General features: G+C 50.6%; 2 protein-coding genes across 3 annotated transcripts; one reads left to right on the top strand and one right to left on the bottom strand.

The window, feature by feature from the left end:
- The first annotated feature begins 1759 nt into the window (after positions 1–1759).
- CIB3 (calcium and integrin binding family member 3) lies at positions 1760–10127 on the top strand. 2 transcript variants are annotated; one of them, XM_043464440.1, is made up of 6 exons: positions 1760–1820; positions 2046–2080; positions 4035–4146; positions 5292–5439; positions 6481–6676; positions 9996–10127. In XM_043464440.1, the coding sequence occupies exons 1-6, from the start codon at positions 1770–1772 to the stop codon at positions 10015–10017; spliced, it is 564 nt and encodes a 187-aa protein (XP_043320375.1). In that variant the 5' UTR covers positions 1760–1769; the 3' UTR covers positions 10018–10127. The 2 variants fall into 2 exon arrangements, with proteins under 2 accessions (XP_043320375.1, XP_043320376.1); XM_043464441.1 differs by lacking the exons at positions 2046–2080; positions 4035–4146.
- Positions 10128–12331: 2204 nt separating this feature from the next.
- HSH2D (hematopoietic SH2 domain containing) lies at positions 12332–21086 on the bottom strand. The gene is made up of 6 exons (XM_043467193.1): positions 20826–21086; positions 18517–18664; positions 16325–16414; positions 14531–14696; positions 13802–13936; positions 12332–12976 (listed from the first exon to the last, which is right to left on the bottom strand). The coding sequence occupies exons 1-6, from the start codon at positions 20902–20904 to the stop codon at positions 12464–12466; spliced, it is 1131 nt and encodes a 376-aa protein (XP_043323128.1). The 5' UTR covers positions 20905–21086; the 3' UTR covers positions 12332–12463.
- Positions 21087–23689: the final 2603 nt, after the last annotated feature.

Here is a 23689-nt window from a genome sequence, read left to right as displayed (position 1 = left end):
GTCATTGTTTTTTCCCAAAAAATCACCCTCAAGAGTTCTTTAAAGCTTGATCATAGTCGTATTTTATAAGATGGTTCCACATATTTGGAAGCTGAGGCAGAGGCCAGAGGAGCCTGGTGGGAGGAACTGTGATGGTTCATGCCATGGAGAGCAGGGATGAGGGAAGGGGAAGACTCAAGGGTGGTTCAGGGGGCCTGGGGTGTGGGGCTGGAAGTGGATAGGCAGGAGAGAAAAGTGGAAGGAAGCTATACTCAGAGTGAGAAGGGCAGGGAGTACCGGGGGGGAATGTCCGACTCCCAAACTTTCTGCCCAAGAGGATTCTGGGTCTTAATAACATTGGCAGCTGCTACGTTGTACAGTAAGTTCTCTACATGTGAACCTTCAAGTTGCAAACTCAGAGATGTGAACACGCGTCTGGCTCCAGCAAGGAATCAGGATCCGTGCCGTCAGTGTCAGACTGGAGCGAAATCGCAGCTTGCCTTCCATCTCCTGTTGCTGATGGTCCTTCAGCTTCACATCTCACCTCCTCTCCCTCCTCCAGTCGGTCACTCCTCTTGACTGTTGATTTGATGCCAGCCTCTGTATGCCACTTGTTGTACTGTGCTACTGTACTTTTCAGGTACTGTACTGTAGGATTTTAAATGTTTTATTTTGTGTGTTTGCTTCTTATGTACTATTTGTGTGAAAAGTATTATTACTGTGTAAACAGTACAAAAAGCCAATTGTGTTTGTTGAGTACTCAGACTAACTTTGTTGGACTTAACGAATGAATTGGACTTAAGAACGTGCTCTTGGAATGAAATTCATTCAATATGTAGGGGAAATTACTGAATTTACCCCTTGAGGATACATGGTGCACATCAACGTATTAAAGGGTTGGACAAGTCCTGCAATAAAGAACTATGGTGTTAATTTAACCCAAACTTAGACATTAGATTGCTTTTCTCAAGCCATAACATCATTCTCATCATCATCTCCAATGCACAACTCATCTAGCTTGTTCACTATCACGTGTCTAGAATTGGCTTATATCCAATGGTCAAAAAAAATTTTTTTTTTTTGGTTGGGGAAATTGAGTGAATGATCTCATTAAATCTTCAGAACAACTCTATGTTGTTGTTGTTTTGTTACTAAGTCCTGTCCGACTCTTTGAGACCCCATGGATCGTAGCCCACCAGACCCCTCTGTCCATGGGATTTCCCAGACAAGAATAATGTATTGAGTTGCCATTTCCTTCTCCAGGGGATCTTCCTGACCCAGGGACTGAAACCGAGTCCTGCTTTGGCAGGCAGATTCTTTACTACTCTATGAAGTAGGTACTAATATAATTTCCATCTTACAAACAAGCCTCAGAAAGGCCAGGTGACTTGCCTAAGACCACACAGTTAGTGGGTAAAGAGCTGGAATTTGACCTGAAGTGTGCTGGCAGCCTCTTCACCACCCTGCCCATCTCTCAAAGATGCCCCACACCCCCAGTCTCACTGGTGATGGCAAGTGTGGTCTCCCCACTGAGGGCTGCCCTGTGACCTCCCCGAGCCCTTCTCCTTGCCCTGATGTCTGTGGACATACACTCAGGCCGTTGCCCAGAGAGCTTGGCTGTAACTTGAGTCTCACCCAGCCTGGGGGTGATGAGGAGGGTGGGCAGGTGACAGCCAGGGCAGGGAGATTTGCCCAGACGCTGGTGAGCAGCAGCCTGGCAACCAGTGTGGCCCCAAGAAGATTGGGGGGCTTTGGGAGCCTGTTCCGGAGTCCAGGCAGAGGTCTCCACTATGGGTAACAAGCAAGCAGTCTTCACTCATGAGCAGCTGGAAGCTTATCAGGTAGGGGTGATGGACCAAGCCATTGGTGGGCTTGGCAGCCTTGTTGTTTTCTTGGCTGAAGAAATGGGGACAGCATCCCTTCATACTGTGGGGAGGGGGCGCAGTCAGCAAGTGGTCCTGGGGTGCCTCTGTGTGTGGATTCAGGCAGCGATGGGTAGTGGGAGAGGAAGGAGGCACCCCCTGCATCAGGCAGGGTCTGGTTTAAGCCAAGATCTCTCTCCACAGGACTGCACCTTCTTCACGAGAAAGGAAATCATGAGGTCAGTCTGAGGAGGAAGGGAAGAAGAGCTGGGTACTTTCTATATGCTTTGCAATTTGACTGCACTCAATGCTTAATGGGGGAATCGCATGCTCATGTGGTGGATGGACGCAGAGATGGGAAGGTTGTTGAGAAATCCCATCTGGTCTTATTGTCACACCTCTAGGCTGACGAGCTTTGGCTTTCTCCCAGAGGTGGCAGGAAGCCATAGAGAGTGTGGGAGCAGGGGTGATGTGAATCAGCATGTTAAAAACTTCCCCCTGAGGCCCAGTGAGAACAGGCTGTGATGCCAGGGGCAGAGTCTAGAGCCAGCTCTGGGCGGTGGGGTTGGCATCAAGGTTAGAGGGTGAAGAGGTGGCCCCAGGCTGCTGCAGGTTCCTGGTGTGAATGAGACGGGCATGGAGGGGTATCCTACAGCATCACTCAGCCCATGGAGCCATTATCCAGAGGCCAGACCCATGGACTTTGACCTGTGAAACCCAAGCTGGCTGGAGTTTGACTGCAGAGTGATCAGGGCCAAGGTCCCAATTGTGTGGGTGCAGGACATCCATTATTGATGGGCATAACTTCCACCAGTAAGCCCCATTGTCTGGGCGAGGACAGTTCACAGGGTCACCCTGACCATCATGATTGGATTACTGATGGGGAAACTGAGGCTCACACAGGGGAGGCTGACCTCAGACCCCTGGGTAGATGGGTAGAGCCCCAAAGAGTTTGAAGCTAACATTTTGTGTGTCTCAAGCTTCTTGCTTCTCACACAGACCTACTGAGCAGAAAGGGGGAAAGGGGGAAGAGGGACTTACTCAAGGCCATACAGAAACCCAAACCCAGGCTATTCTCTGAAGGCACCCAGCAGTGAAGTTCCTGATACCCCCTCCTCCAATTCCTAGCCATCATATGACCAGAGGCTTCTATCCCCTTCTGAGACGTCCCTAACAACTTCAGGATCTCTGGCTCATCAAGGATGGTCTGTACCAGGTGCCTGCTCAGCATGATCCAGCGACGGTGTGGTATCACCAGGCAAGGGCATTGCAGTAGACATCTGACCCCACCATCTAGGCAGTGTGTATGGTCTTTGGTGTTTTGCAAAATGCCTTTCATTTACCCTTTTGAAAAACCTGAATATTAGACTTTGTCTCTGGCCCCTTGAGGGAACTGCAACCCCCATTATGGAGGGAGAGAAGGAAAGTGTGAGGATGAGGGTCTTTAGAGCAGGGTCTTGCCGACAGTGTGATGATGTCCAGCAAATCATAGATTCACTCAGAGTCTCTGAACGCTCAGTGTGAGATGACCTTGCCTTAAGCACGCTCTTTTTTGTCAACCCCATCTGCTGGTGACCTCTTATTTGTGCTTCAAAGCCCAGCACCTAGCACCCATGCCCCCTCCTCCAGGAAGTCCTTCCTTCTCCTTGGCTTACTTTTCCGACTCTAGTTTCCCCTAGCTTTGGGGTCTTCTCTTTTTTTTTTACATTTTAAAAACAATGAATTAGTTCATTTTCTGGCTGCTCTGGGTCTTGGTTGCTGTGTGGGTTTCTCCAGTTTTGGTGAGCAGGGGCTACTATCTAGCTGTGATATGTGGGCTTCTCATTGCAGTGGCTTCCCTTGGGAGCGTGGCCTTCAGTGGTTGTGGTGTATGAGCTCAGTAGTTGCCTCATGGCACGTGGGATCTTCCCAGACCAGGGACCAAACCTGTGTCCCCTGCACTGGCAGGTGGCTTCGTAATCACTGGACCTCCAGGGAAGTCCCTGGGGTCCTGTCTTTACCTTGGCCTTGTCCCTCGGGAGATAAAGGTGTCTGTATCTGCCTCTGTGTGTGAGGGCTGGACCCAGGGCTGATGGCTTTTGGAGGCTCGGCATCCTTCAGTGGAGAGTGAGCATCTGTGAGAGTGAGCAAGCAGAGACAAGCCCACCCTCCCTCACACCCCAGACCTTCTCATTGTTTCCCTCCCCACACCAGGCTCTTCTATCGCTACCAGGACCTGGCCCCTCAGATTGTCCCTCTCGACTATACCAGCTGCCCTGATGTGAAGGTGCCCTATGAGCTCATTGGCAGCATGCCTGAGCTGAAGGTATGCCCGGGGCCCTGGGGCAGGCATGGGAAAAAATAGAAGGGATGTCCCTTGCTGTATTTCTATGAGGTGACTATTGCAATTATTTTGATTTTACAGGTGAAGAAACTGAATTTCAGAGAGGTTGAGATACTTGCTTATGGTCACACAGCTAGGACATGAGAGAGACACAATTCAAACTCTGGGCTTGTGGGAAAGATGAGATGAGATAATGCAGATAAAGGGCTTAGCACAGGGCCTGTGACTCAGGAACATTGTGTTGAGTATGTGCTAAGTCTCTTCACTCATGTCCAACTCTTTGCAACCCTATGGACTGTAAGCCCACCAGGCTACTCTGTACATGGAGATTTTCCAGGCAGGAATACTAGAAGTGGGTTGCTGTGTCCTCCTCCTGGGGATCTTCCCAACCCAGGGATCAAACCTGCGTCTCTTATGTTTCCAGCATTGGCAGGCAAGCTCTTTACCACTAGTGCCACGTGGGAAGCCCACTCAGGAACATTAGTTCTTTTTCATAGTAGAAGCCATTAAAGGCAGGTTCTTGTCAGCAGGATGTTTGACACTAGTTTGTGACTCTGGAGGGGACTTGTGGGATAAGTGACAGAGAACAGAGGTCATTTTATCACAAGGACAGAAACCTCATTCAAGAGGGACAGAAAGCGTTGTACTCCAGAATCTCCCTCCATAATTCAGCTTCTCCCAGGAAGAGGCTTCAGTCTCAGGCAGCCTGTCCTCTTGAGGTAGTGAAGGGAAACACCAACTGCCCCAGATTTCCTCCCATCAGCTCTGCAACAAGCAGAAATGAGGTTCCTCCACTCCAACTGTTCAGAAACTCTCCCAAGGCAGTTTCTGATTGGCCATCTGGAGTCACATGATCATCCTAGAAGCAATCGCCATTGCCAGGTGAATGGAAGTCCCTGATTGGCCTCACTGAAGTCATGTGACTGCCTCTGAAGCCAGAATGGGGGTTAACTGGCACCCAGGCCATAGGGGAGGAGACTGGAGTTGCCTGGAATCTTCTCCAGGGATCATAGGAGGAAGAGAGTCTTGGTGAAGGGTACTCAGAGGTTCCCAGGAAGGTGGGGGCTGACAGTGAAACCACACGGAGCCCCAGAGAACCTGGTAAGGGATGGATTTCCTGTCTCTAGGACAACCCCTTCCGTCAGAGGATCGCCCAGGTCTTCTCCGAGGATGGGGATGGCCACATGACCTTGGACAACTTCCTGGACATGTGTTCTGTGATGAGTGAAATGGCTCCCCGTGACCTCAAAGCCTACTACGCTTTTAAAATTTATGGTGTGTGCACAGACCCCAGGGTGGGGAAGTGGGAACAAACCCAGGTCTCAGGTCAGGGACTTCACGGCCATCACATATGTCTCACCAAGGGCTCTGAGGCCCTGCCTGGCCCTGTCCTTCACCCCACCTCGATACCTCCCCCTCCACCCTATCCCTTTGCTAATTCCATCCAGCTACACTGGCCTGGCTGTTTCCCCAACAGGTCAAACCCTTTCTGCCTCTGGGCCTTTGCCTCTGCTGTGCCTTTTGTCTAGAATACCTTTCCCCTAGTTCCTTCTTCCCTTGATATCTCGGTCTAAAGTAGTCCCTGCCTCCTAGTCACTCTCCATGCCACATTCTATTTCTCTTCTAGCATGGAGCAGTGCTGCTTAACTTCTTGTTCATTCATCTCTTCATTTCTTATTGATTTTCTCTCTGAAGAGACCCCAGGGCAGTGACAGTGTTTGGTTTGCCATCTGTCTCTGTGACTGGCACATAGTAGGTATTCAGTGAATACTTGTTGAATGAATGAATGAAAACTTATCACAGTGCCTGGCACAAAGTAGGCACTCAATAAATACTTATTGAAAGAGGGAATGAATGAGAAACAATTATCACTCACCTGACACATAGTAGTGTTAGTCTCTCAGTTGTGTCCAACTCTTTGCAACCCCATGGACTGCAGCTTGCCGGACTCCTCTGTCCATGAGATGCTCCAGGCAAGAATACTGGAGTGGGAAGCCATTCTTTCCAGGAGATCTTCCCCATCCGGAGATCCAACCTGAGTCTCCTGCATTGCAGGCAGATTCTTTACCATCTAGGCCCCCAGAGATTGACACATAGTAAGGGCTCAATAAATACTTGAGTGAATGAATGACCTCCCAGCAGTTACCTACCCAATTCCAAAGCAAGATCTAGCTATTAGCCCAGGGGCTTGGGTTCCCTCCAGTGCCTCAGCTTCTTCCTCTGTCACATGGGGACAAGATGTGTTCACCGCTGGCCCAGCCTGTCTGGTCCCTGTTGTCCGGTCACCCCCATGTCCCCACCTGTCCTGCTGTGCAGACTTTAACAACGATGACTACATCTGTGCGTGGGACCTGGAGCAGACGGTGACTAAGCTGACTCGGGGGGAGCTGAGCGCTGAGGAGGTGAGCCTGATATGTGAGAAGGTGCTGGATGAAGCCGATGGGGACCACGACGGGCGACTGTCCCTGGAAGACTTCCAGAACATGATCCTTAGGGCACCAGACTTCCTCAGGTGATATTCCTCGCCACCTTGCACAATCCATTCCCATGTACAAGAGGAGTGCTCATGGATTAGATTCACAGACTCTGTGAAATTTCCTCCATTTTTTCATTTGTGACCTTGGGGAACTTTCCCGACCTCCCTGGCCTCAGTCTGTGTCTTTTGAATGGGGCTAATTAGAGACCCTGGGGACACCTCTTGTGGGTGGACACAGCTCTTTGGGTGAGTAGAACATGGTTGGGACTTCAACCCTCACTTGCCTGAACATTTTGCAGTTAACAGACTGGACAACTGTACTTGGCAACCCTAGGGAGAATCAGCGCTCTAAGGAGGATTGTTGTTCAGTCGCTGAATCGTGTCTGACTCTTTTGCGACCCCATGGACTGTAGCCTACCAGTCCAAAGGATTTTCCCGGCAAGAATACTGGAGTGGGTTGCCATTTCCTTCTCCAGGAGATCCAGCATAGATTAAATGAGTTAATACAGGGGGTGGGTGGCCCACCATCTGTTTTTTTTTTTTTTACCATCTGTTTTTATACCTCCCATGAGCTTGGAATGGTTTTTACAATTTTAAATGGTTGGGGGAAAATAATCATACTCCACAACACATGAAAGTGATATAAAACTCAGATTTCCATGTCCATTGCTGGTTTTATTGGGATACAGCCATGCCTATTTGTGTTCATAGTGTCCACAGCTTCTTTTGAGCTTTAAGGCAACATTGAGTCATTGTGCAAAGTTGTAAATATCAATCATTTGGCCCTTGGCAGAAGAACGTTGACTGACCTTGAGCTAGTACACGGAAAGAATTTAGAGCAGTTCTTTGCACACAGTAGGTGCTCAATAACTGTGTACTATTGTTAGTGTTGTGGCTTTCATGCCCAGAGGACCTCCTTCCTCTACCCTGGATAAGCAAGGCTGGTCTCCTGACCACTGAGACACGAAAAATGACACCATGATGAGTCAGTCCCTTGCCACTAACTGAGTACCTAATGTGCGTACTGCTCTGTATATTTGCCTCTTTTTAGCCCTCATTACTGTCTGAGCCACTAAGCTTCCCTAGTGGCTTAGATGTTAAAGAATCAGCCTGCAATGCAGGAGACCTGGGTTTGATCTTTGGGTGGGGAAGATACCCTGGAGAAAGGAATGGTTACACACTCCAGATTCTTGCCTGGAGAATCCCATGGCCAGGGGAGCCTGGGCGGCTACAACCCATGGGGTCGCAAAGAGTCGGACATGACTGAGTGACAGTTTCCATTCTTTCAGCCCTTATTACATTTCAGTTAAGGGAGGGATAGCTGTTACCCCAATTTTGTTGTTCAGTCTCTCAGTTGTGTCTGACTCTCTGCGACCCCCTGGACTGCAGCACACCAGGCTTCCCTGTAATTCACCATCTCCTGGAGCTTGCCCAAACTCGTATTCATCGAGCCTGTGATGCCATCCAACCATCTCATCCTCTGTCGTCCCCTTCTCCTCCTGCCTTCAATCTTTCCCAGCATCAGGGTCTTTGTCAATGAATCAGCTCTTCACATCAGGTGGCCAGAGTACTGGTGCTTCAGCTTCAGCATCAGTCCTTCCAATGAATATTCAGGACTGATCTCCTTTAGGATGGACTGGTTTGATCTCCTTGGTATCCAAGGGATTCTTCAAGAATCTTCTCCAACAGCACAGTTCAAAAGCATCAATTCTTCAGGGCTCAGCCTTCTTTATGGTCCAGCTGTCCCATCCTAGACTACTAGAAAAACCGTAGCTTTGACTATATGGACCTTTGTCGGCAAAGTAATGTCTCTGCTTTTTAATACACTATCTAGGTTGAAAAGGACATCTTTTTTTGGTGTTAGTTCTAGAAGATCTTGTATGTCTTCATAGAAATGTTCAACTTTAGCTTCTTCAGCCTTAGTGGTTGGGGCATAGGCTTGGATTACTGTGCTATTGAATGGTTTGCCTTGGAAACAAACTGAGGTCATTCTGTCATTTTTGAGATTGCACCCAAGTACTGCATTCTGGACTCTTTTGTTGACCATGAGGACTACTTCATTTTTTTCTGAGAGATTATTGCCCACAGTGATAGATATAATGGTCATCTGAATGAAATTCTCCCATTCCCATCCATTTTAGTTCACTGATTTCTAAAATGTCAGTGTTCACTCTTGCCATCTCCTGTTTGACCACTTCCAATTTATTTTGATTAATGGGTTTCTCTGGTGTCTTAGAGATGGTAAAGAATCCACCTGCAATGCAGGAGACCTGGGTTTGATCCCTGAGTTGGGAGGATCTCCTGGAGGAGGGATGACAACCCACTCCAGTATTGCCTGGAGAATCCCCATGGACAGAGAAGCCTGGTGGGCTACAGTCCATATGGTCGCAAAGAATCGGCCATGACTGAGCGACTAAGCACAGCGCAGCACACGTGGATCTAACATTCCCTGTTCCTTTCCGATATTGTTCGTTACAGCATCGGACTTTACTTTCACCTCCAGACGGGGCATTTTTGCTGCTTTGGCTCAGCTTCCTCGTTCCTTCTGAAGCTATTTCTCCACTCTTCTCCAGTAGCATATTGGGCACCTACCAACCTGGGGAGTTTATCTTTCAGTGTCATATCTTTTTCCCTTTTCATACTGTTCATGGGGTTCTCAAGGCAAGAATGCTGAAGGGGTTTGCCATTCCTTTGTTCAGTGGACCACGTTTTGTCAGAACTCCACCATGACCCATCTATCTTGGGTGGCCCTACACGGCATGGCTCCTAGTTTCACTGAGTCGGACAAGGCTGTGATCCATGTGATCAGTTTGGTTAGTTTTCTGTAATTGTGGTTTTCATTCTGTCTGCCCTCTGATGGGTGAGGATGAGGTTTGTGGAAACTTCCTGGTGGGAGGGACTGGCTGTGGGGAAAACTAGGTCTTGCCCTGGTGGGCAGGGCCACACTCAGTAACTCTTTAATCCAATTTTCTGCTGATGGGTGGGGCTGTGTTCCCTCCCTGTAGTTTGGCCTGAGGTCAAACTATGGTAGGGGCAATGACTGCTTCATCACCTGGTAGGTGATAAGTCCTTTTGGAGGAGGTTGCCATTATCCTTATTTTACAGGGAAGTAAACTGAGGCCCAGAGTCTGGGGCAGAGACAGGATGTAATCTCTGATCCAAAAGGATGTGCTCTCAACCCCTGTAGGGGCCAGGAAGACCATGGCCTGGGGTTTACTGAAGGGGTCCATCTCCCCCCACCCCCCCACCATGGCACCTTGCCTGCCTTGGGGACTCCTGGTGGGAGTGTTGGGGAGGAGGACGAAGGGAGGCTGCTCTCTGCCTGCTGACAGACTCCTTTCCTCTTTGCACCCAGCACCTTCCACATCCGCATCTGAGGGCACCACGGAGGAGGAGCCGGGCCAGAGGACGTCGGGGCGAACCCCTCATCCTGCTGTGAAGTCTGGTTTCCCTGGGCTCTGGGAATAAACGCACATCACTGAGTCACCACTGCCTGGAAAATGTGTTTCCCCCCTAAACCTGGTAGATCAGAGGGAGACAGCCTGGGATCGCACCTCTGTCCTCACTGTGATTCTGGTGTGGCTGCACCCTCTGTGGGCCACGATTTTCCCATTTGTACAAGGAAAGGGCTGACTCTGGACATCTCTCCACTGTGAGGGCTGGAGGTGACTTGCCTGGTGGGCAGAGGATATGAGGCCCCTGCTGTCCCACCCCAGGGCATCCCCAGGGGTGCAACACGACTACACAAGTCCCCCTTTCCCCACTCAATCCCTGAATTTCTCAAGGAGACTAAAGCTTCACCTCCTCATTGATTCATCAGAACTGCCAGAGGAGGCCTCTGGGCAGGAATGTCACTCACTGAAGCTGGCACAGTGCTTTATAGTCATGAAGCACCTGCCATTCTGCCATTGTGCTGACTCCCTGTGACATCCCAGCAGGGCTGGCAGAGAAGCACTCCCACTTCATTCAGAGACAGTGGAGTGACTTGCCCAGGGCCACACCTGAAGTCATTTGCAGGGGCAGACTTGAGCCCAGGCCCACCTCACTGCAGATCCCAAACCTCACATCTTGCAGATTTGGGAAGCCACACACTATTCCACTTGGGCTTCCCTGGTAGCTCAGCTGGTAAAGAATCTGCCTGCAATGCAGGAGACCCTGGTTCGATTCCTGAATTGGGAAGATCCCCTGGAGAAGGGATAGGCTACCCACTCTAGTATTCTTGGGCTTCCCTGCTGGTTCAGACAGTAAAGAATTTGCCTGCGATATGGGAGGCCTAGGTTCAATCCCTGGGGTGGGATGATCCCCTGGAGGAGGGCATAGCAACCCACTAGTATTCTCGCCTGGAGAATCCCCATGGACAGAGGAGACTGGTGGGCTACAGTCCATGGGGTCGCAAAGAGCTGGACACGACTGAGTGACTAAGCGCAGCACAGCACTCTACTCCACCTAGAGTCATCCTGGAGGCCCATTCCATGGCCCTGATCCATCCAAGGAGTAATCATTCTTGTGACTGAAACCAGACTCCTGGGACCTTCCCAGACACCTCCAGAGTGCATCATTTCTAGGGTGCCCCCTCCCACCGTAATCCCCATTTATTAAGCACCAACTGTGCACCAAAGCCCTAGGTTTTATTCACATCCTGCTGGTTCATCCCGAGAAAAAGGGGACTGCTCTTCTTATTTTCTGGATGAGGAAACAGGCCCAGAGAGCGACTCACCAAAGGTCACACAGCCCCACGACCCAAGATTTCCTCCTGAGCCCACTCCCAACCACAGCCCTGGGCTGCCTCTCCCTTCTTAAAGCAAAGGGCCTCCTATGCTTCTCCTACAGCCGCCACTGATATCAGGAATGCTACTGTGCCGAGCTTTCCTCGAGTCTCATCTCCTCCATGTGCACAAAAACCCAGGGGGAAGGCATGAACAGCTGTGCCCAGGCGCAGGGGATGCAGAGAAAGAGTTCAAACTGCCCTGGCTTCAAGTCCTGGTGCTGACACCCCAGCCATGTGTGTGACTTTGGCCATATCTCTTCTTCTCTCTGAACCTGTCTCTTTATTTTCTAAATTTAATTTAATTTTTTTTGGGTTGCGCCTCGAGGCTTGTGGGATCTTAATTCCCTGACCAGGGATCAAACCTAGGCCCTTGGCAGTGAGAGAGCAGAACCCTAACCACAGAACTGCCAGGGAATTCCCCTGCCTCTTCTTTAAAATATGCAGAATGAGCCTTCCTGGTGGACCTACACAGAAGGTGAAAAAAAAGTGAAAGTGTTAGTCCCTTTCAGGCTCTTCTGTCCATGGGATTCTCCAGGCAAGAATACTGGAGTGGGCTGCCATTCCCTTCTCCAAGGGATCTTCCTGATCCAGAGAATGAACCTAGGTCTCTTGCATCGCAGGCAGATTCTTTACCATTTGAGCCACCAGGAAAGTCCCTGGGTCTGCTGAGAGGCATGAAAGAAATAATGAATGTGGAGGGTCTAGTGTGAGGCCTGGCACACAGTAGGTGTCCTAGCCCTATTGCTATAACTGATTGTTATTATTACTATTATTTTTTGGCCCTGCCACATGGTGGGATCTTAGTGCCCCAACCAGAGATTGAACTTGTGTCCCCTGCAGTGGAAGTGTGGAGTCTTAACCACTGGACCACCAGGGAAACCCTTATTATTATTATTAAAATGACCAGGTTACCCCACTGGCAATCATAGGACCAGACCCAAGCAATGTTTTTATTACATCTCTCAGGTCCCTGAGGGCTAGTGGGTTGCGGCAGAAAGCAAGACACCCAGGCATGAACAGCCCCCAGCAGTGAGGGTCCCAGAGCCAGGGCGAACCTAGCAGTACCCAGGGGCGAAGGGTGGCGGGGGGCGGTACTCCTCGGGGAGAGAGTCCTGTGGCTCTCTCAAGTCCACTGGGTCTGGCTTGGATGCCTGTAAGGATAGGACCCTTACTACTGTCTGGTGCCAGTCCTTGACCTTCGAGGTTGCCTCGCTCCAGCTGATGGACCTTGAGGTTTTCCTGGAGGGGCCCCGTCTGTCTCTGGGAGCTCCGGGCTGTGGGGGGCTCGTGGGGGACGTGGCCACAAAGCGGTCCTTGTCGACGTGATTTTCCCAGGCTGTGTCACCTGTCCCGGTTTCCGAGCCGTCGGTCACTGACGATGAGCTCAAAGCCGCCAGGTGGGATTTCAGCTGCTGCTGGACCTTCTTGCCTGTCTTGGGGAGCATCTTGAGGTTCCTCCAGAGTTTCTGACGCGCCTCCCCAAGAGGACCCTCCAAGGATGCACCTACCAGCCTTGCTGACAGCTTCCTTTCCTTTGACTGATGGAGCAGGCCTGGCTTTGCAGAGGCCTGAAACGGAGAACAGGTGAGACCTGGGGCCACCCCACCCACCAGAGCGCTGAATCTCCCCCAGAAATGGGGACCTGGGTCCCACCCACACACCCTGGGATGGAGAAAGATCCCAAGAGAACCTCCCAAACCTGATCCCATGCCCCATCCTCCCTGTCTCAGTAAAGGGCTTCACTATCTCCCCCAGCGTGCAGCAGACTTTTTCCATAACGGTTCAGAGAGCCAGTGTGTTCAGCTTTGCGAGTCCAATAGTCTGTGCCTCATTACTCAGCTCTGCTGTTGTTGTGTAAGCAGCCAGAGATTATGGTCAGTGAGCTAGCATGTCCGTGTTCCCATAATACTTTATGGATACAGAAATGTGGGTTTCACTTGATTTTCACAGGTCATGAAATACTGTTTGTCTTTTGATTTCTTTCAAACATTCAAAAACACAAAAGCTGTGCTTAGCTCATGGGCCACGCAGAAGGCGGAGAAGGAAATGACTACCCACTCCAGTGTTCTTGCCTGGAGAATCCCATGGACTAAGGAACCTGGAGGGCTATAGTCCATAAGGTCACAAAGAGTCAGACATGACTGAAGTGACTGAGCATGCACGCAGGCATGGGGATTCAAACCATGACAATCACCTTCTTCCCCACTTACCCTCCGCCTCCAAGTCATTGGCAAGCTCCACCCTCAGACACAACTTAGGGACTTGAACAACAACAGGATCTAATCTTCATTCTAGAGACTCTCCTCTGGCAGCTGTGGGTCACCTCTGCCCCTGCATCCTGCCACCCCCCCTCCCACTTTCCAGATTGGAGATGCCACCTTTCTGTCACATACCTCCTGGAGCGGGGCCATGGGATAAGAGGAGGGAATCTGATGTTCGCTGAAGCCAAGGGCAGACCTGGTGGCTTCTTCAGCCAACGCATTGGAGTAAAGGAAGAGATCTTCATAATCCACATTTTCTGGATCCTTCTGCAGGGCAGAGGGGACCTACAGCTCAGTCCCAAGGAAGGGGACAAGGATGGGGCTGGGGTCCTGTCCCACCCACAAAACTTCCCACAGCAACTACTGAGGGCTAGGCTCTGCCCTCTGGGCCTTATAAGGCCTATGCCAAACCCACAGCCAGTTTCTGAGGGCCTAGGCCACACTTATCAATCCTTATAAGGAATTATGTCCCTCCCACAGCAGTTTCTGAGGGCCTAGGCCATGCCCATCAGTCCTTATAAGGAGACACACCCCCTCCCACAACAAGTTCTGGGGGCCTAGGCCACGCCCATCAATCCTTATTAGGAGATATGTCCCTCCCACAGCAGCTTCTCAGGGCTAGACCCCACCCGCTGAGGCTTATAAGGAAATATGCTATTCTGGTAGGTCAGCCAAGGTTATACCTGGTACATGAATCCCTGTAAAAAAAAACCAGCCTGGGGACTCAGGGAACAAGGACCAGGAGGGGCGGGGCCCCAGGGGAACAAGGACTGCAAGAATGATGGGATCTCCAGAGGCGGAAGGGGCATGCGGGAGCAAAAGGGTTTGGAGGGCTTGGCCCTTGGGCGTCCCAATCCTCACCTGTCGGCAGGATTGCATCAGCAGGTCCCCATGTGGCCGCAGTGGCTGCTGCTGATAGAAGGTGACCAAAGCATCCAGAGAGTCATGGGCCCTCTCTTCCCCAGGGATCATGAAGCTCCCATCATCCAACAATTTCACCATGAAATGGTGGCAGCAGTTCTGAGCTCTGTGGAGACACGGCTGGGGCTAGGCTATCCCATTCTCCATCATACGGTTCCCACCCCGACCCCTCCTCCCGCCTCCGCCCCCAGCTCTTGAGCTGGCAGCATCATGGCTACAGCCTGCTGCCTAGATTCCCTTGTAAGCTCCTCCACTCATTAGCCACGTGACACCTGGCAGGTGACTGTACTGTGCCTCAGTTTCCCCCTTTATAACAGGAGGCTACTCAGGCCTTCTTGTGAAGATGGAAAAATCCACTGCAGGTAAAAGCTTAGCTCCATGCCTGGCAAGGGTAATTGATCAACAGAAATGACAATGAAAATTGGTACAGGTACTCAATAAATGTTTCATTATTAATGAATGAATGCATTTATTGATTGGCCACTGTGTGCTTACTGGGCTTCCCAGGTGGTGCTAGTGGTAAATAACCTGCCTGCCAATGCAGGAGACATAAGAGACGTGGGTTCAATCCCTGGGTCAGAAAGATCTCCTAGAGGAGGGCATGGAAACCCACTCCAGTTTTCTTGTCTGAAAAATTCCATGGACAGAGGAGCCTGGCAGGCTACGGTCCACAGGGTTGCAAAGAGTCAGACACAACTAAAGTGACTTGGCATGAATGCAAGCATGTGCTTGTTATGTCTCGTTTAGTCCTCACATCAAGACTCTCAATTAACTTTAGCATTTTTATGTTAGAGATGAGGACTTTGAAGGAAGCACAGAAAGAGTGAGTGACTTGTCCAAGATCATACAACATGTTAAGTGGCAGCCTTGGGCTGCCTAAGTAACTGAAGGCGTAAGATTTTCCCTCTGTGGGTAACTCTGTAATAGGACCATTTAAAAAATTCCTTTGGAAAAAAAAAATTCCTTTGGCCTGGAATCCTTTTGAAAAGTAGTTTGTGCTACTAACTCCTCTAACTGAGATGCTGGATCAGGCATTGAAACTTAGGGAGCTGAGCTGCCCTGGTTTTCCCTAACATGACCCCAAGGAAGTCAAGGAGTTGCCATTTATTTATTTATTTTTAAGTCACCTTATTTAATTATTTTGTTTTTGGCTGTGCTGGGTCTTCTATACTGCGCAGGCACTTATCTAGTTTCGGAGAGCGGGGGCTACTCTCTACTTTTTGTTCCCAGGCTTCTCATTGCAGTGGCTTCTCTCATTGCACAACACGGGCTCTAGAGCTTGGGCTTCAGTAGTTATGGTGCTCAGGAGTTGCAGCTCCTGGGCTCCAGAGCATAGCTGTGGGGCATGGGCTTAGCTGCTCCATGGCATGTGGGATCTTCCCGGACCAGGGATCGAACCTGTGTCTCTTGCATCTCTTGCACTGGCAGGCGGGTTCTTTACCACTGAGCCACCAGGGAAGTCCAGGTAGTTGTCATTTAAATGGTTGGGGAGAGGGAGTCAGAGGAAAGGCAATAGCTACTCTTGGGTCTCACGCAATCCCTGTTATCACAGTCTCAGTTACCATCAAGCCCAAGTCTGCTGGTTACAGCCATACCTGCAGCCGCCCACTCCTCAGTTAGATTCTACCAGACCCTCACAATGGTTGCTCGCTGAGAAGCTGTGGTATGAAGCACCCATGCCCCTCCAAGTAGGCCCCAGAGTCCCCCTGCCCCTGCCCCTAACCCAGGCCTTACTTGTAAGACAGCGTGTAGCCCACGTGACTGTGACTGACCCTGATGAGGAAGGATCCCAGAGGCTGTGACTCCAGCAAGTTCTCAGCATCCCTGGAGGGCAAACACAGGAAAAAGATGGATAAACATACTGGCCAGACATCTGGTACACTAGTCATCCAGTAGTGGCACCCCCTGAGCCACAGAGGTCTGTGCTTTTCTTTTCTTTTTTAAAATTTTATTTATTTAACTGGAGGATAATTGTGGTGGTTTAGTTGCTCAGTTGTGTCCGACTCTTTGCGACCCCATGACTGTAGCCCACCAGGCTTGTCTGTCCATTGGATTCTCTGTCCACTGGAGTATAATTACTTCATAATATCGTGATGTTTTTGCCATATGTCAACATGAATTGGCCATAAATATACATGTGTCCCCCATCCTGAATACTGCTCCTACCTCCCTCCCCACCCTATCCCTCTAGGTTGTCACAGAGCACCGGCTTTGGGTGCCCTGCTTCATGCATCAAACTTGCAGTGGTCATCTATTTTACATATGGTTTTCCATTTTCTAAGTGAACAAACAGCTTAAAATCACTTATTTTCTTGGTTGTTTCAGACTTTGGGATATTCAGAGACAAGGATGTTCTCCCAGAGGTGCTAGGAAGTCTCTGATGACCTTGACCATCTCTCACAGCCCATGCTTGCCTTCCCAACAACTGGAAGGCAAATCAAAGACAGCTTTGGGTAGATCAAGGTGTCACAGGTAATAAAGCAGGAGCTTTCTCAAATGCTTTTGATTAAAAAAATTTTTTTAAATATTTTTATTTATTTATTTGGCTGTGTTGATCTCAGTTGTGGCACATGGGATCTTCCATCTTTGTTGTGACCTGTGAACCCTTTAGTTGAGGCTTGTGGAATCTAGTTCCCTGACCAGAGATTGAACCTGGGCCTCCTGCATTGGGAGCGCAGAGTCTTAGCTGTGGGACCACCAGGGAAGTCCCCAGATGCATTTGATTTTAAATCCAGCTTTGTTTTCATTTGATTTTAAATCCAGCTTTGTTTTTCATTAGCTGTGTGACCCCTGGGGAGGGTCAGTCCCTTTCTGACCTTCAGCTTCCTTAAGGGGAAAGTAAACCCTAACTCCCAGGGCCCGTGGGAGGACAGGTGAAAAGCACATGGTGTGAGTATGGGACCTGCCAGCTGGTAGGAACACACAAGATGCTCACTATTATTATTACTATTATCCTGGGTTCACACCTAGTGAGAGGTAGCCTTCTAGGAGACAAAAGGGGGGTTTTGGACCTGAGCTACCTAATACAGTGGAGAAGGAAATGGAAACCCACTCTAGTACTCTTGCCTGGAGAATTCCGCAGACAGAGGAGCCTGGTGGGCTACAGTCCATGGGGTCACAAAGCAACTAACATCTACTACAGAGGCCACTGGCCACGTGTGGCCGCTGAGCAGTTGAAATGTGGCTGGTAGGAATTGAGATATACTAAAAGCATATAATACATGCCAGATTTTAAGGACTTAGGGCTAATTACATGTTGAATATACTGGTTTAAATAAAAAATATGATTAAAGTTACTTCCACCTCTTTCTTTTCACCTCTTTTAATAAAGCTACTAAAATGACATAACATTACAGCGTATGGCTTACATTATACTTCTGCTGTGCACTCCAGAACTTAGAAACCATGCCCAATTCCTCCTTTCTGTGGCTTTCATAAGGTTTCCTCAACTTCCTGCATTTAGAATGCAGCAATAAGTGTTCTTTTTGCTGTTTATTTAGAGCTAGCCCCTGGGGGTGACTAGGTGGATTTGTTTGTGTCCTAGGAGTTCAGTCAAATGTAGAAAGTGCATTCTGGCTAAACCCTGATGGACCGAGAGCAACTGTTTGGGGGGCACTGTGTTAAGAAAGATTCTGAAGCTGCATTTCACCTTCACTGACTCAGTGAGGTTGCATCCGCCTGAGCGAGGTGAGGGGAAGGGGCCTGTCAGTTCCTGGCGGGACCGCTCTGGCGGCCACGTGTATAGAGAGAGCTGAGGCCCAGTAACTTGCCCAATGTTGCATAGTGAGTCCATGGAGGAGGCAGAATTTAACCCTCTTAACTCAGTGCAGCTGAGCCCAGGATCCTAAAGTAAAAACCTGCCTAGGGTGGGGGTAGGCCAGGAAAGAGGGTGAAGGGCAGGGTGGAAGGTGTGGCTGTGTCCTTACTCTCTCGAGATGGCACCATGGAACCACTCAGGGACCCCTTCACAGGTCAGCTGGTCCACCTGCGTCTGCACGAACCAGTCCAGTCGTGGAGGCAGTGGTGGGGGCAGCCTTCTGGCCTCAGTCATGGCTTCCAGGGGTGAGGGGGGACCTGGCCATGGGAAGGAGGAAAGACAGTCAAGTGTGGTCCACTTCCCACCTTCGCTTCATTCATGAGGTTCATGGTGCCTCCTCCTTTGAGAAGTCCTCCAGGTTGGACAGAGCAACAGGATTGAAATCGACTTGTGTTTCTTGAGCACCTACTATGTGTTGGCACTTAAAGCACATTCATTCACTGACTCATCCCCCAAAACCCCTCCCAAGGGTTTTTCCTTTTCCTTTTGTTCTTGTTATGTGTGCCATTACTACAAGGATTAGAAAGCCCCTTTTATCCATATATGTATTTAAGTTTAGAGCTTCCCTGGTGGCTCAGTTGGTAAAGAGTCCACCTGTAATGGAGGAGACCCGGGTTCAATCCCTGGATAGGGAAGATCGCCTGGAGAAGGAAATGCCAACCCACTCCAGTATTCTTGCCTGGAAAAATCTCATGGACAGAGGAGCCTGGTGGGCTACCGTCCATGGGGTTGCAAAGAGTTGGACACGACTGAGCGACTAAACAACCACCATTTAAGTTTAAGAACTGAGCTTGTGTCACTCAGTCGTGTCTGACTCTTTGCGACTCCATGGACGGTAGCTCCTCCGTCTATGGAATTGAATGGAATTGGATGGAATTCAGCAATTGGATGGAATTCAGTATTCCAGGCAAGAATACTGCAGCAAGTAGCCCAACCGTTCTCCAGGGGATCTTCCTGACCCAGGAATCGAAGCCAGGTCTCCTGCATTGCAGGCATATTCTTTACCATCCGAGCTACCAGAGGAGTCCAAATTTATGTAAAGGTTAAATTAAGTAACTATCACTTTCCCAGGAGGGATGTGGAGATGGCAAAATAATAAGTGAATGAATGAAATAGCAGGTACACAGTGGGTGTCATAAAATGTTGCCATGGTTTCATTAAACACTACAGAGATGTGGCCCCAAACAGCTGCTTCTGCCACTGTTGTCACCAGGGGTGGTGGCTGGAGATGGCACATCTATCACTTGACAAGTGCATGATTAATTCACACACATTCTCAACAGTTTTAAGCTCAGGTACCAGTGGACTTCATGAGCCAGTGACCCAGTGCTGGAAAACAGAGAAAGAAAACAGCAGCAATTCGCAAAATGGTATTAAGTCAGTGAAAAACCCGCCAAAGGATTGTCCACACATGACCCTTCACTCTTACCCTTAGTTCTGTGCCCACGCTGGAGCTCAACCCTCCCCCCTCCCCCACTGGTCTGATTTTTCAATCTCAGAAGGTCTTTGTTACCAAGCTGTTTCTACAGGGAGGGTGTGTTTATCAACCCAGTCAATATTGACTTTCTCTTGCCAGAAGACAGATGCCAAGCACACCCTCTGGGGAAGAACCCAAAGAAACTCTGTAGTGAGTGAAATTAAAGAAATCTACTAAGAAATGTTTAATAAAGCAGGGTGATAAACCAACTGAGCCCAATCAGAGCCAGACAACCTGGGTTCAGCCTGCAGCTCTCTCACTTGGCTGCTGGGTGATCCTGAGCATGACACTTAACCCCTCTGTGCCTGAATTGCCATCTGCCATTTGGGGCTAATGATGGTAATTGCCTGAGAAGGTACAGTTAGCACAGAGGTCAGCACTGTATGCATATAATGAATACTCATGAACCCAGTAGGGACCTAGAATGAGGAAATATTTACAGGCTTGTTCTTTTTGCTACCTGGGAGAACTCTTGCTTATTCTTCAAGACCCAGCAAGAATATCCCTCCTCCAGGCAGCTTTCTTGCCTCTTCTCCAGGACAAAGCCCTGGCATCCATCTGTCTTCCACCTTTCCCACCATTCCTGCCTCTGGCTTAGCCTTGCCTCGTGGAACATGTGTTTGGTTCTGTCTCTCCCATATTAGGGGCTCTTGGGGATGGGGTCCAGGGCTAGGTTCTTTCGGATTTTTCTGGGTCCCCAGCATCACCTGGCACTGGCGAAGTGGCAGAGGGGAGGGTGCAGGGTGATGAAGGAAGTCATACTAAGTTTGAAGCTCCTGACCATGGCCTTGGAGCCTCCCCCACCTTCTCATTGCCCACATCCTTGCTCTGCTCCACACTGACCAAGCTCTCTCTCTCCTCTCGATGTCTCTGCCCCGGCTGTGCTCCTGTCAGGGATGCTCTTTTCCAAATTCCAGCTCTATTTTCCAATAGTCACCTACCAGTGCCCCCGGAAGGTTCTTCCTGCTTCTCTGGACCCCGCCAGCCCTGGCTCTCCTCCTGGTCCAGCCTGGTTCCCATGTGCTATCTCCTCAAGGGTGGAGATGAGGCTGAGGCTCTTGGGGCCCCAGTCTCACCCAGCACGGGGTGGGCACAGAAATAGGCATGTACCTGGGAGACCCCTGCGGGGCCCGAGGCCCTCACTCTGGCTGTGCCTCGGCAACTACAGGAGCCTTGGGTTTCGCTTTAGGGTCTGCACGTCAGCAGGGCGGGGCACTGTGCCCCAAGTGGTTCCTGTTTCCTTAAGTAGGTGAGCCCTGGGCGGGGACTAGGACACCAACTGGCCCCCACCCCCACCCTCAGCCCCAGTCTGCTTTTTATGTATTGTTTTGGCTCGGTCTTCGTTGCTGCACGTAGGTTTTCTCTAATTGTGGTGAGCTGGGGCTGCTGTTCATTTCGGATTCTTGTTGCAGAGCATGGGCTCCAGGGCGCGCCGGCTTCCATAGCTCGGTGGTTGTAGCTCTCGGGCCTGGCGGGTTCTCAGCATGTGGGATCTTCCCAGACCAGGGATCGAACCCATGTCCCCTGCACTGGCAGGCAGATTCCTATCCACTGTGCCACCAGGGAAGCCCAGACCTCAACAGGTCTTTACTGAACACCTACTGTGTGCTGAGTGCCGAAGAATTGATGCTTTTGAACTGTGGTGTTGGAGAAGACTCTTGAGAGTCCCTTGGACTGCAAGGAGATCCAACCAGTCCCTCCCGAAGATCGGTCCTGGGTGTTCATTGGAAGGACTGATGCTGAAGCTGCAACTCCAAAACTTTGGCCACCTGATGTGAAGAACTGACTCACTGGAAAAGACCCTGATGCTGGGAGGGATTGGGGCAGGAGGAGAAGGGGACAACAGAGGATGAGATGGCTGGATGGCATCACCGACTCGATGGGCATGAGTTTGAGTAAACTCCGGGAGCTGGTGATGGACAGGGAGGCCTGGCGTGCTGCAATTCATGGGGTCGCAAAGAGTCGGACACGACTGAGCAACTGAATTGAACTGATTGTGTGCTAGATCCTCAGGGGACACAGAGGTGACCCCAAGACAGGCATAGGCCCTGCCCTCCCAGCATTGATAACCTGGCAAGCAACGAAGAGGAGTGAGAAATGATTCATGTCGTCGTTTTAAAGTGGACAGCCTATTAGGGAGCGGGAACTGGTGTTGCAAGAACCCCCAGAGGAGGCCAAACTGATCTGCAGGAAGGGCTAGGGAGGGGCAGGTTGGAGTCAACGTGACTGGGGGGTTGTTGTGTGGAAAGAATGCTCTGGGCCGGGGCGGGGATGAGAACAGCACAAGCAAAGGGCCTGAGGCAGCAGGACTGAGTCTGAACAGGCAAAGGCCTCACTGTGTAAGCAGGGCTACCTTACGACTTCCTCTGGAAGCAAACAAACAAACAAAGCACCCACTTAACATTCTACTTTATGACTGCATTGACACCAAGACCAATGCAGCCCAGGCCGGACTCATTTTATATGTTCATTATTATTGTACCCATTTTTTTCTTCTGATTAAAAAAAAACTAAGACATTTTGAGGGGCAGCCTACATACACTGTGGGCCCTGAGGGTGGGGACCCGGCCTAACGGATCAGCTAGCCCCACATGTGTGCTGGCTACCTCACCCCTCCCCGGCAAAACCACTTCCTCCGAGCTTCTCAGACAGAAACGGCCCAGATCCCTGCGGCTGAGCTGGGGCCTCCCTGCGGACCTATCGCCCTGGTACAGCTGGTCGAGGTAGCCGCCCCCCACCGACCCCTCTCCCCAGTTGAAGGCTCAGGTTGGATTGCCCCAGCCCCCCGCTGGCCCCTCGCACCAGGGGTTGTGACGGGGGGTGGGGGTGCTGGTCCTGGAGTCAGTCATGCTCAAACAGGAGATGCGTGGAGCTGGGTTTCTCACTCGCTCACTCACGGTGTGGCTTTGCCTGAGTCACTCAGACCCCCTCCCCCTCAGTTTCTTCATCTGTGAAGTGGGCAGCCTCCTGAGCCACGTGATGATTAAGGTGAGACAACCCTGCAGCATGCAGCACGACGACGTTCAGTTAAGAGGAAGACGGGGACTCTTCACTGCGATTTAAGCGGATGCCTTTGCTCCTGGCTGAGGGAGAGGCGAGCTTGGCCTCCAGACCTCAGAAGCTGGGCTGCCTTGGGCAACTCACTTCACCTCTCTGATCCTCTGTGCCTTCCCCGGCCTGATGGATGGGCTCCCAGCCTTGAAGAGAGGAGCAATGCTGTTGTGGAGGGGATCAGAATCGACCAACAGACCTTTATCACAGAAAGTCTGACCATCGGGGACCTCATTTACATGGAGTTCAGTCTCTAGAAACATGAGGTTTTTCAGTCCGTCTCCAGGCCACCTCCCTGAGGCCCCACCACAAAGGGCTCCGCCCTGATGACTCTGACTGCATGGGGGACGTGTTCTTTCACAGACCAAGTCCTCCCCTGAGGCTGTCACAACAGAATCACCCCCACCTCTTGGTGACCAGTCTTTGAACCTGTGAATAGACACATGGCCCTCAGAGGAACTTTCCAGAAGGGGACCAGCAGGGAGACAGTAGGGCTGGGGGGCTCCAAGACTCCTGTCCACCCCCTTACGTCAGCCCCTTACTCTAGGATCTGGGATCCTCGCTGGAGGCCTCAGCTGGCGTGACATTCAGTGGACCCTGTGTGGGGTGGCTCTCGAGTCGTAGTGGCCACAAGAGAGTCTCAGCCCTGGGACACACTGGGCTGCAGGCGTCAGGGCTGGTGAAGCCCTGTCAACTCTGGGCTTCCTGTGCCTTCAGGGTCCTTACGTTCATGCCCCAATGCCTCCATTCTATC

This window comes from Cervus canadensis, chromosome 4, assembly GCF_019320065.1.
Source record: "Cervus canadensis isolate Bull #8, Minnesota chromosome 4, ASM1932006v1, whole genome shotgun sequence".
NCBI lineage: Eukaryota > Metazoa > Chordata > Mammalia > Artiodactyla > Cervidae > Cervus > Cervus canadensis.
This window is presented reverse-complemented; position numbering and strand designations above follow the sequence as displayed.

Coding starts and splice junctions, on each gene's coding strand:
- CIB3 (XM_043464440.1), top strand. CDS start 1,770: ATGGGTAACAAGCAAGCAGTCTTCACTCATGAGCAGCTGGAAGCTTAT. Junction 2,081..4,034: donor ACGAGAAAGGAAATCATGAG/GTCAGTCTGAGG, acceptor TCCCCACACCAG/GCTCTTCTATCGCTACCAGG. Junction 4,147..5,291: donor GCAGCATGCCTGAGCTGAAG/GTATGCCCGGGG, acceptor TCCTGTCTCTAG/GACAACCCCTTCCGTCAGAG.
- HSH2D (XM_043467193.1), bottom strand. CDS start 20,904: ATGGGAACCAGGCTGGACCAGGAGGAGAGCCAGGGCTGGCGGGGTCCA. Junction 14,697..16,324: donor GGCTACACGCTGTCTTACAA/GTAAGGCCTGGG, acceptor GTGTCTCCACAG/AGCTCAGAACTGCTGCCACC. Junction 13,937..14,530: donor TGATGCAATCCTGCCGACAG/GTGAGGATTGGG, acceptor TCTGCCCTGCAG/AAGGATCCAGAAAATGTGGA.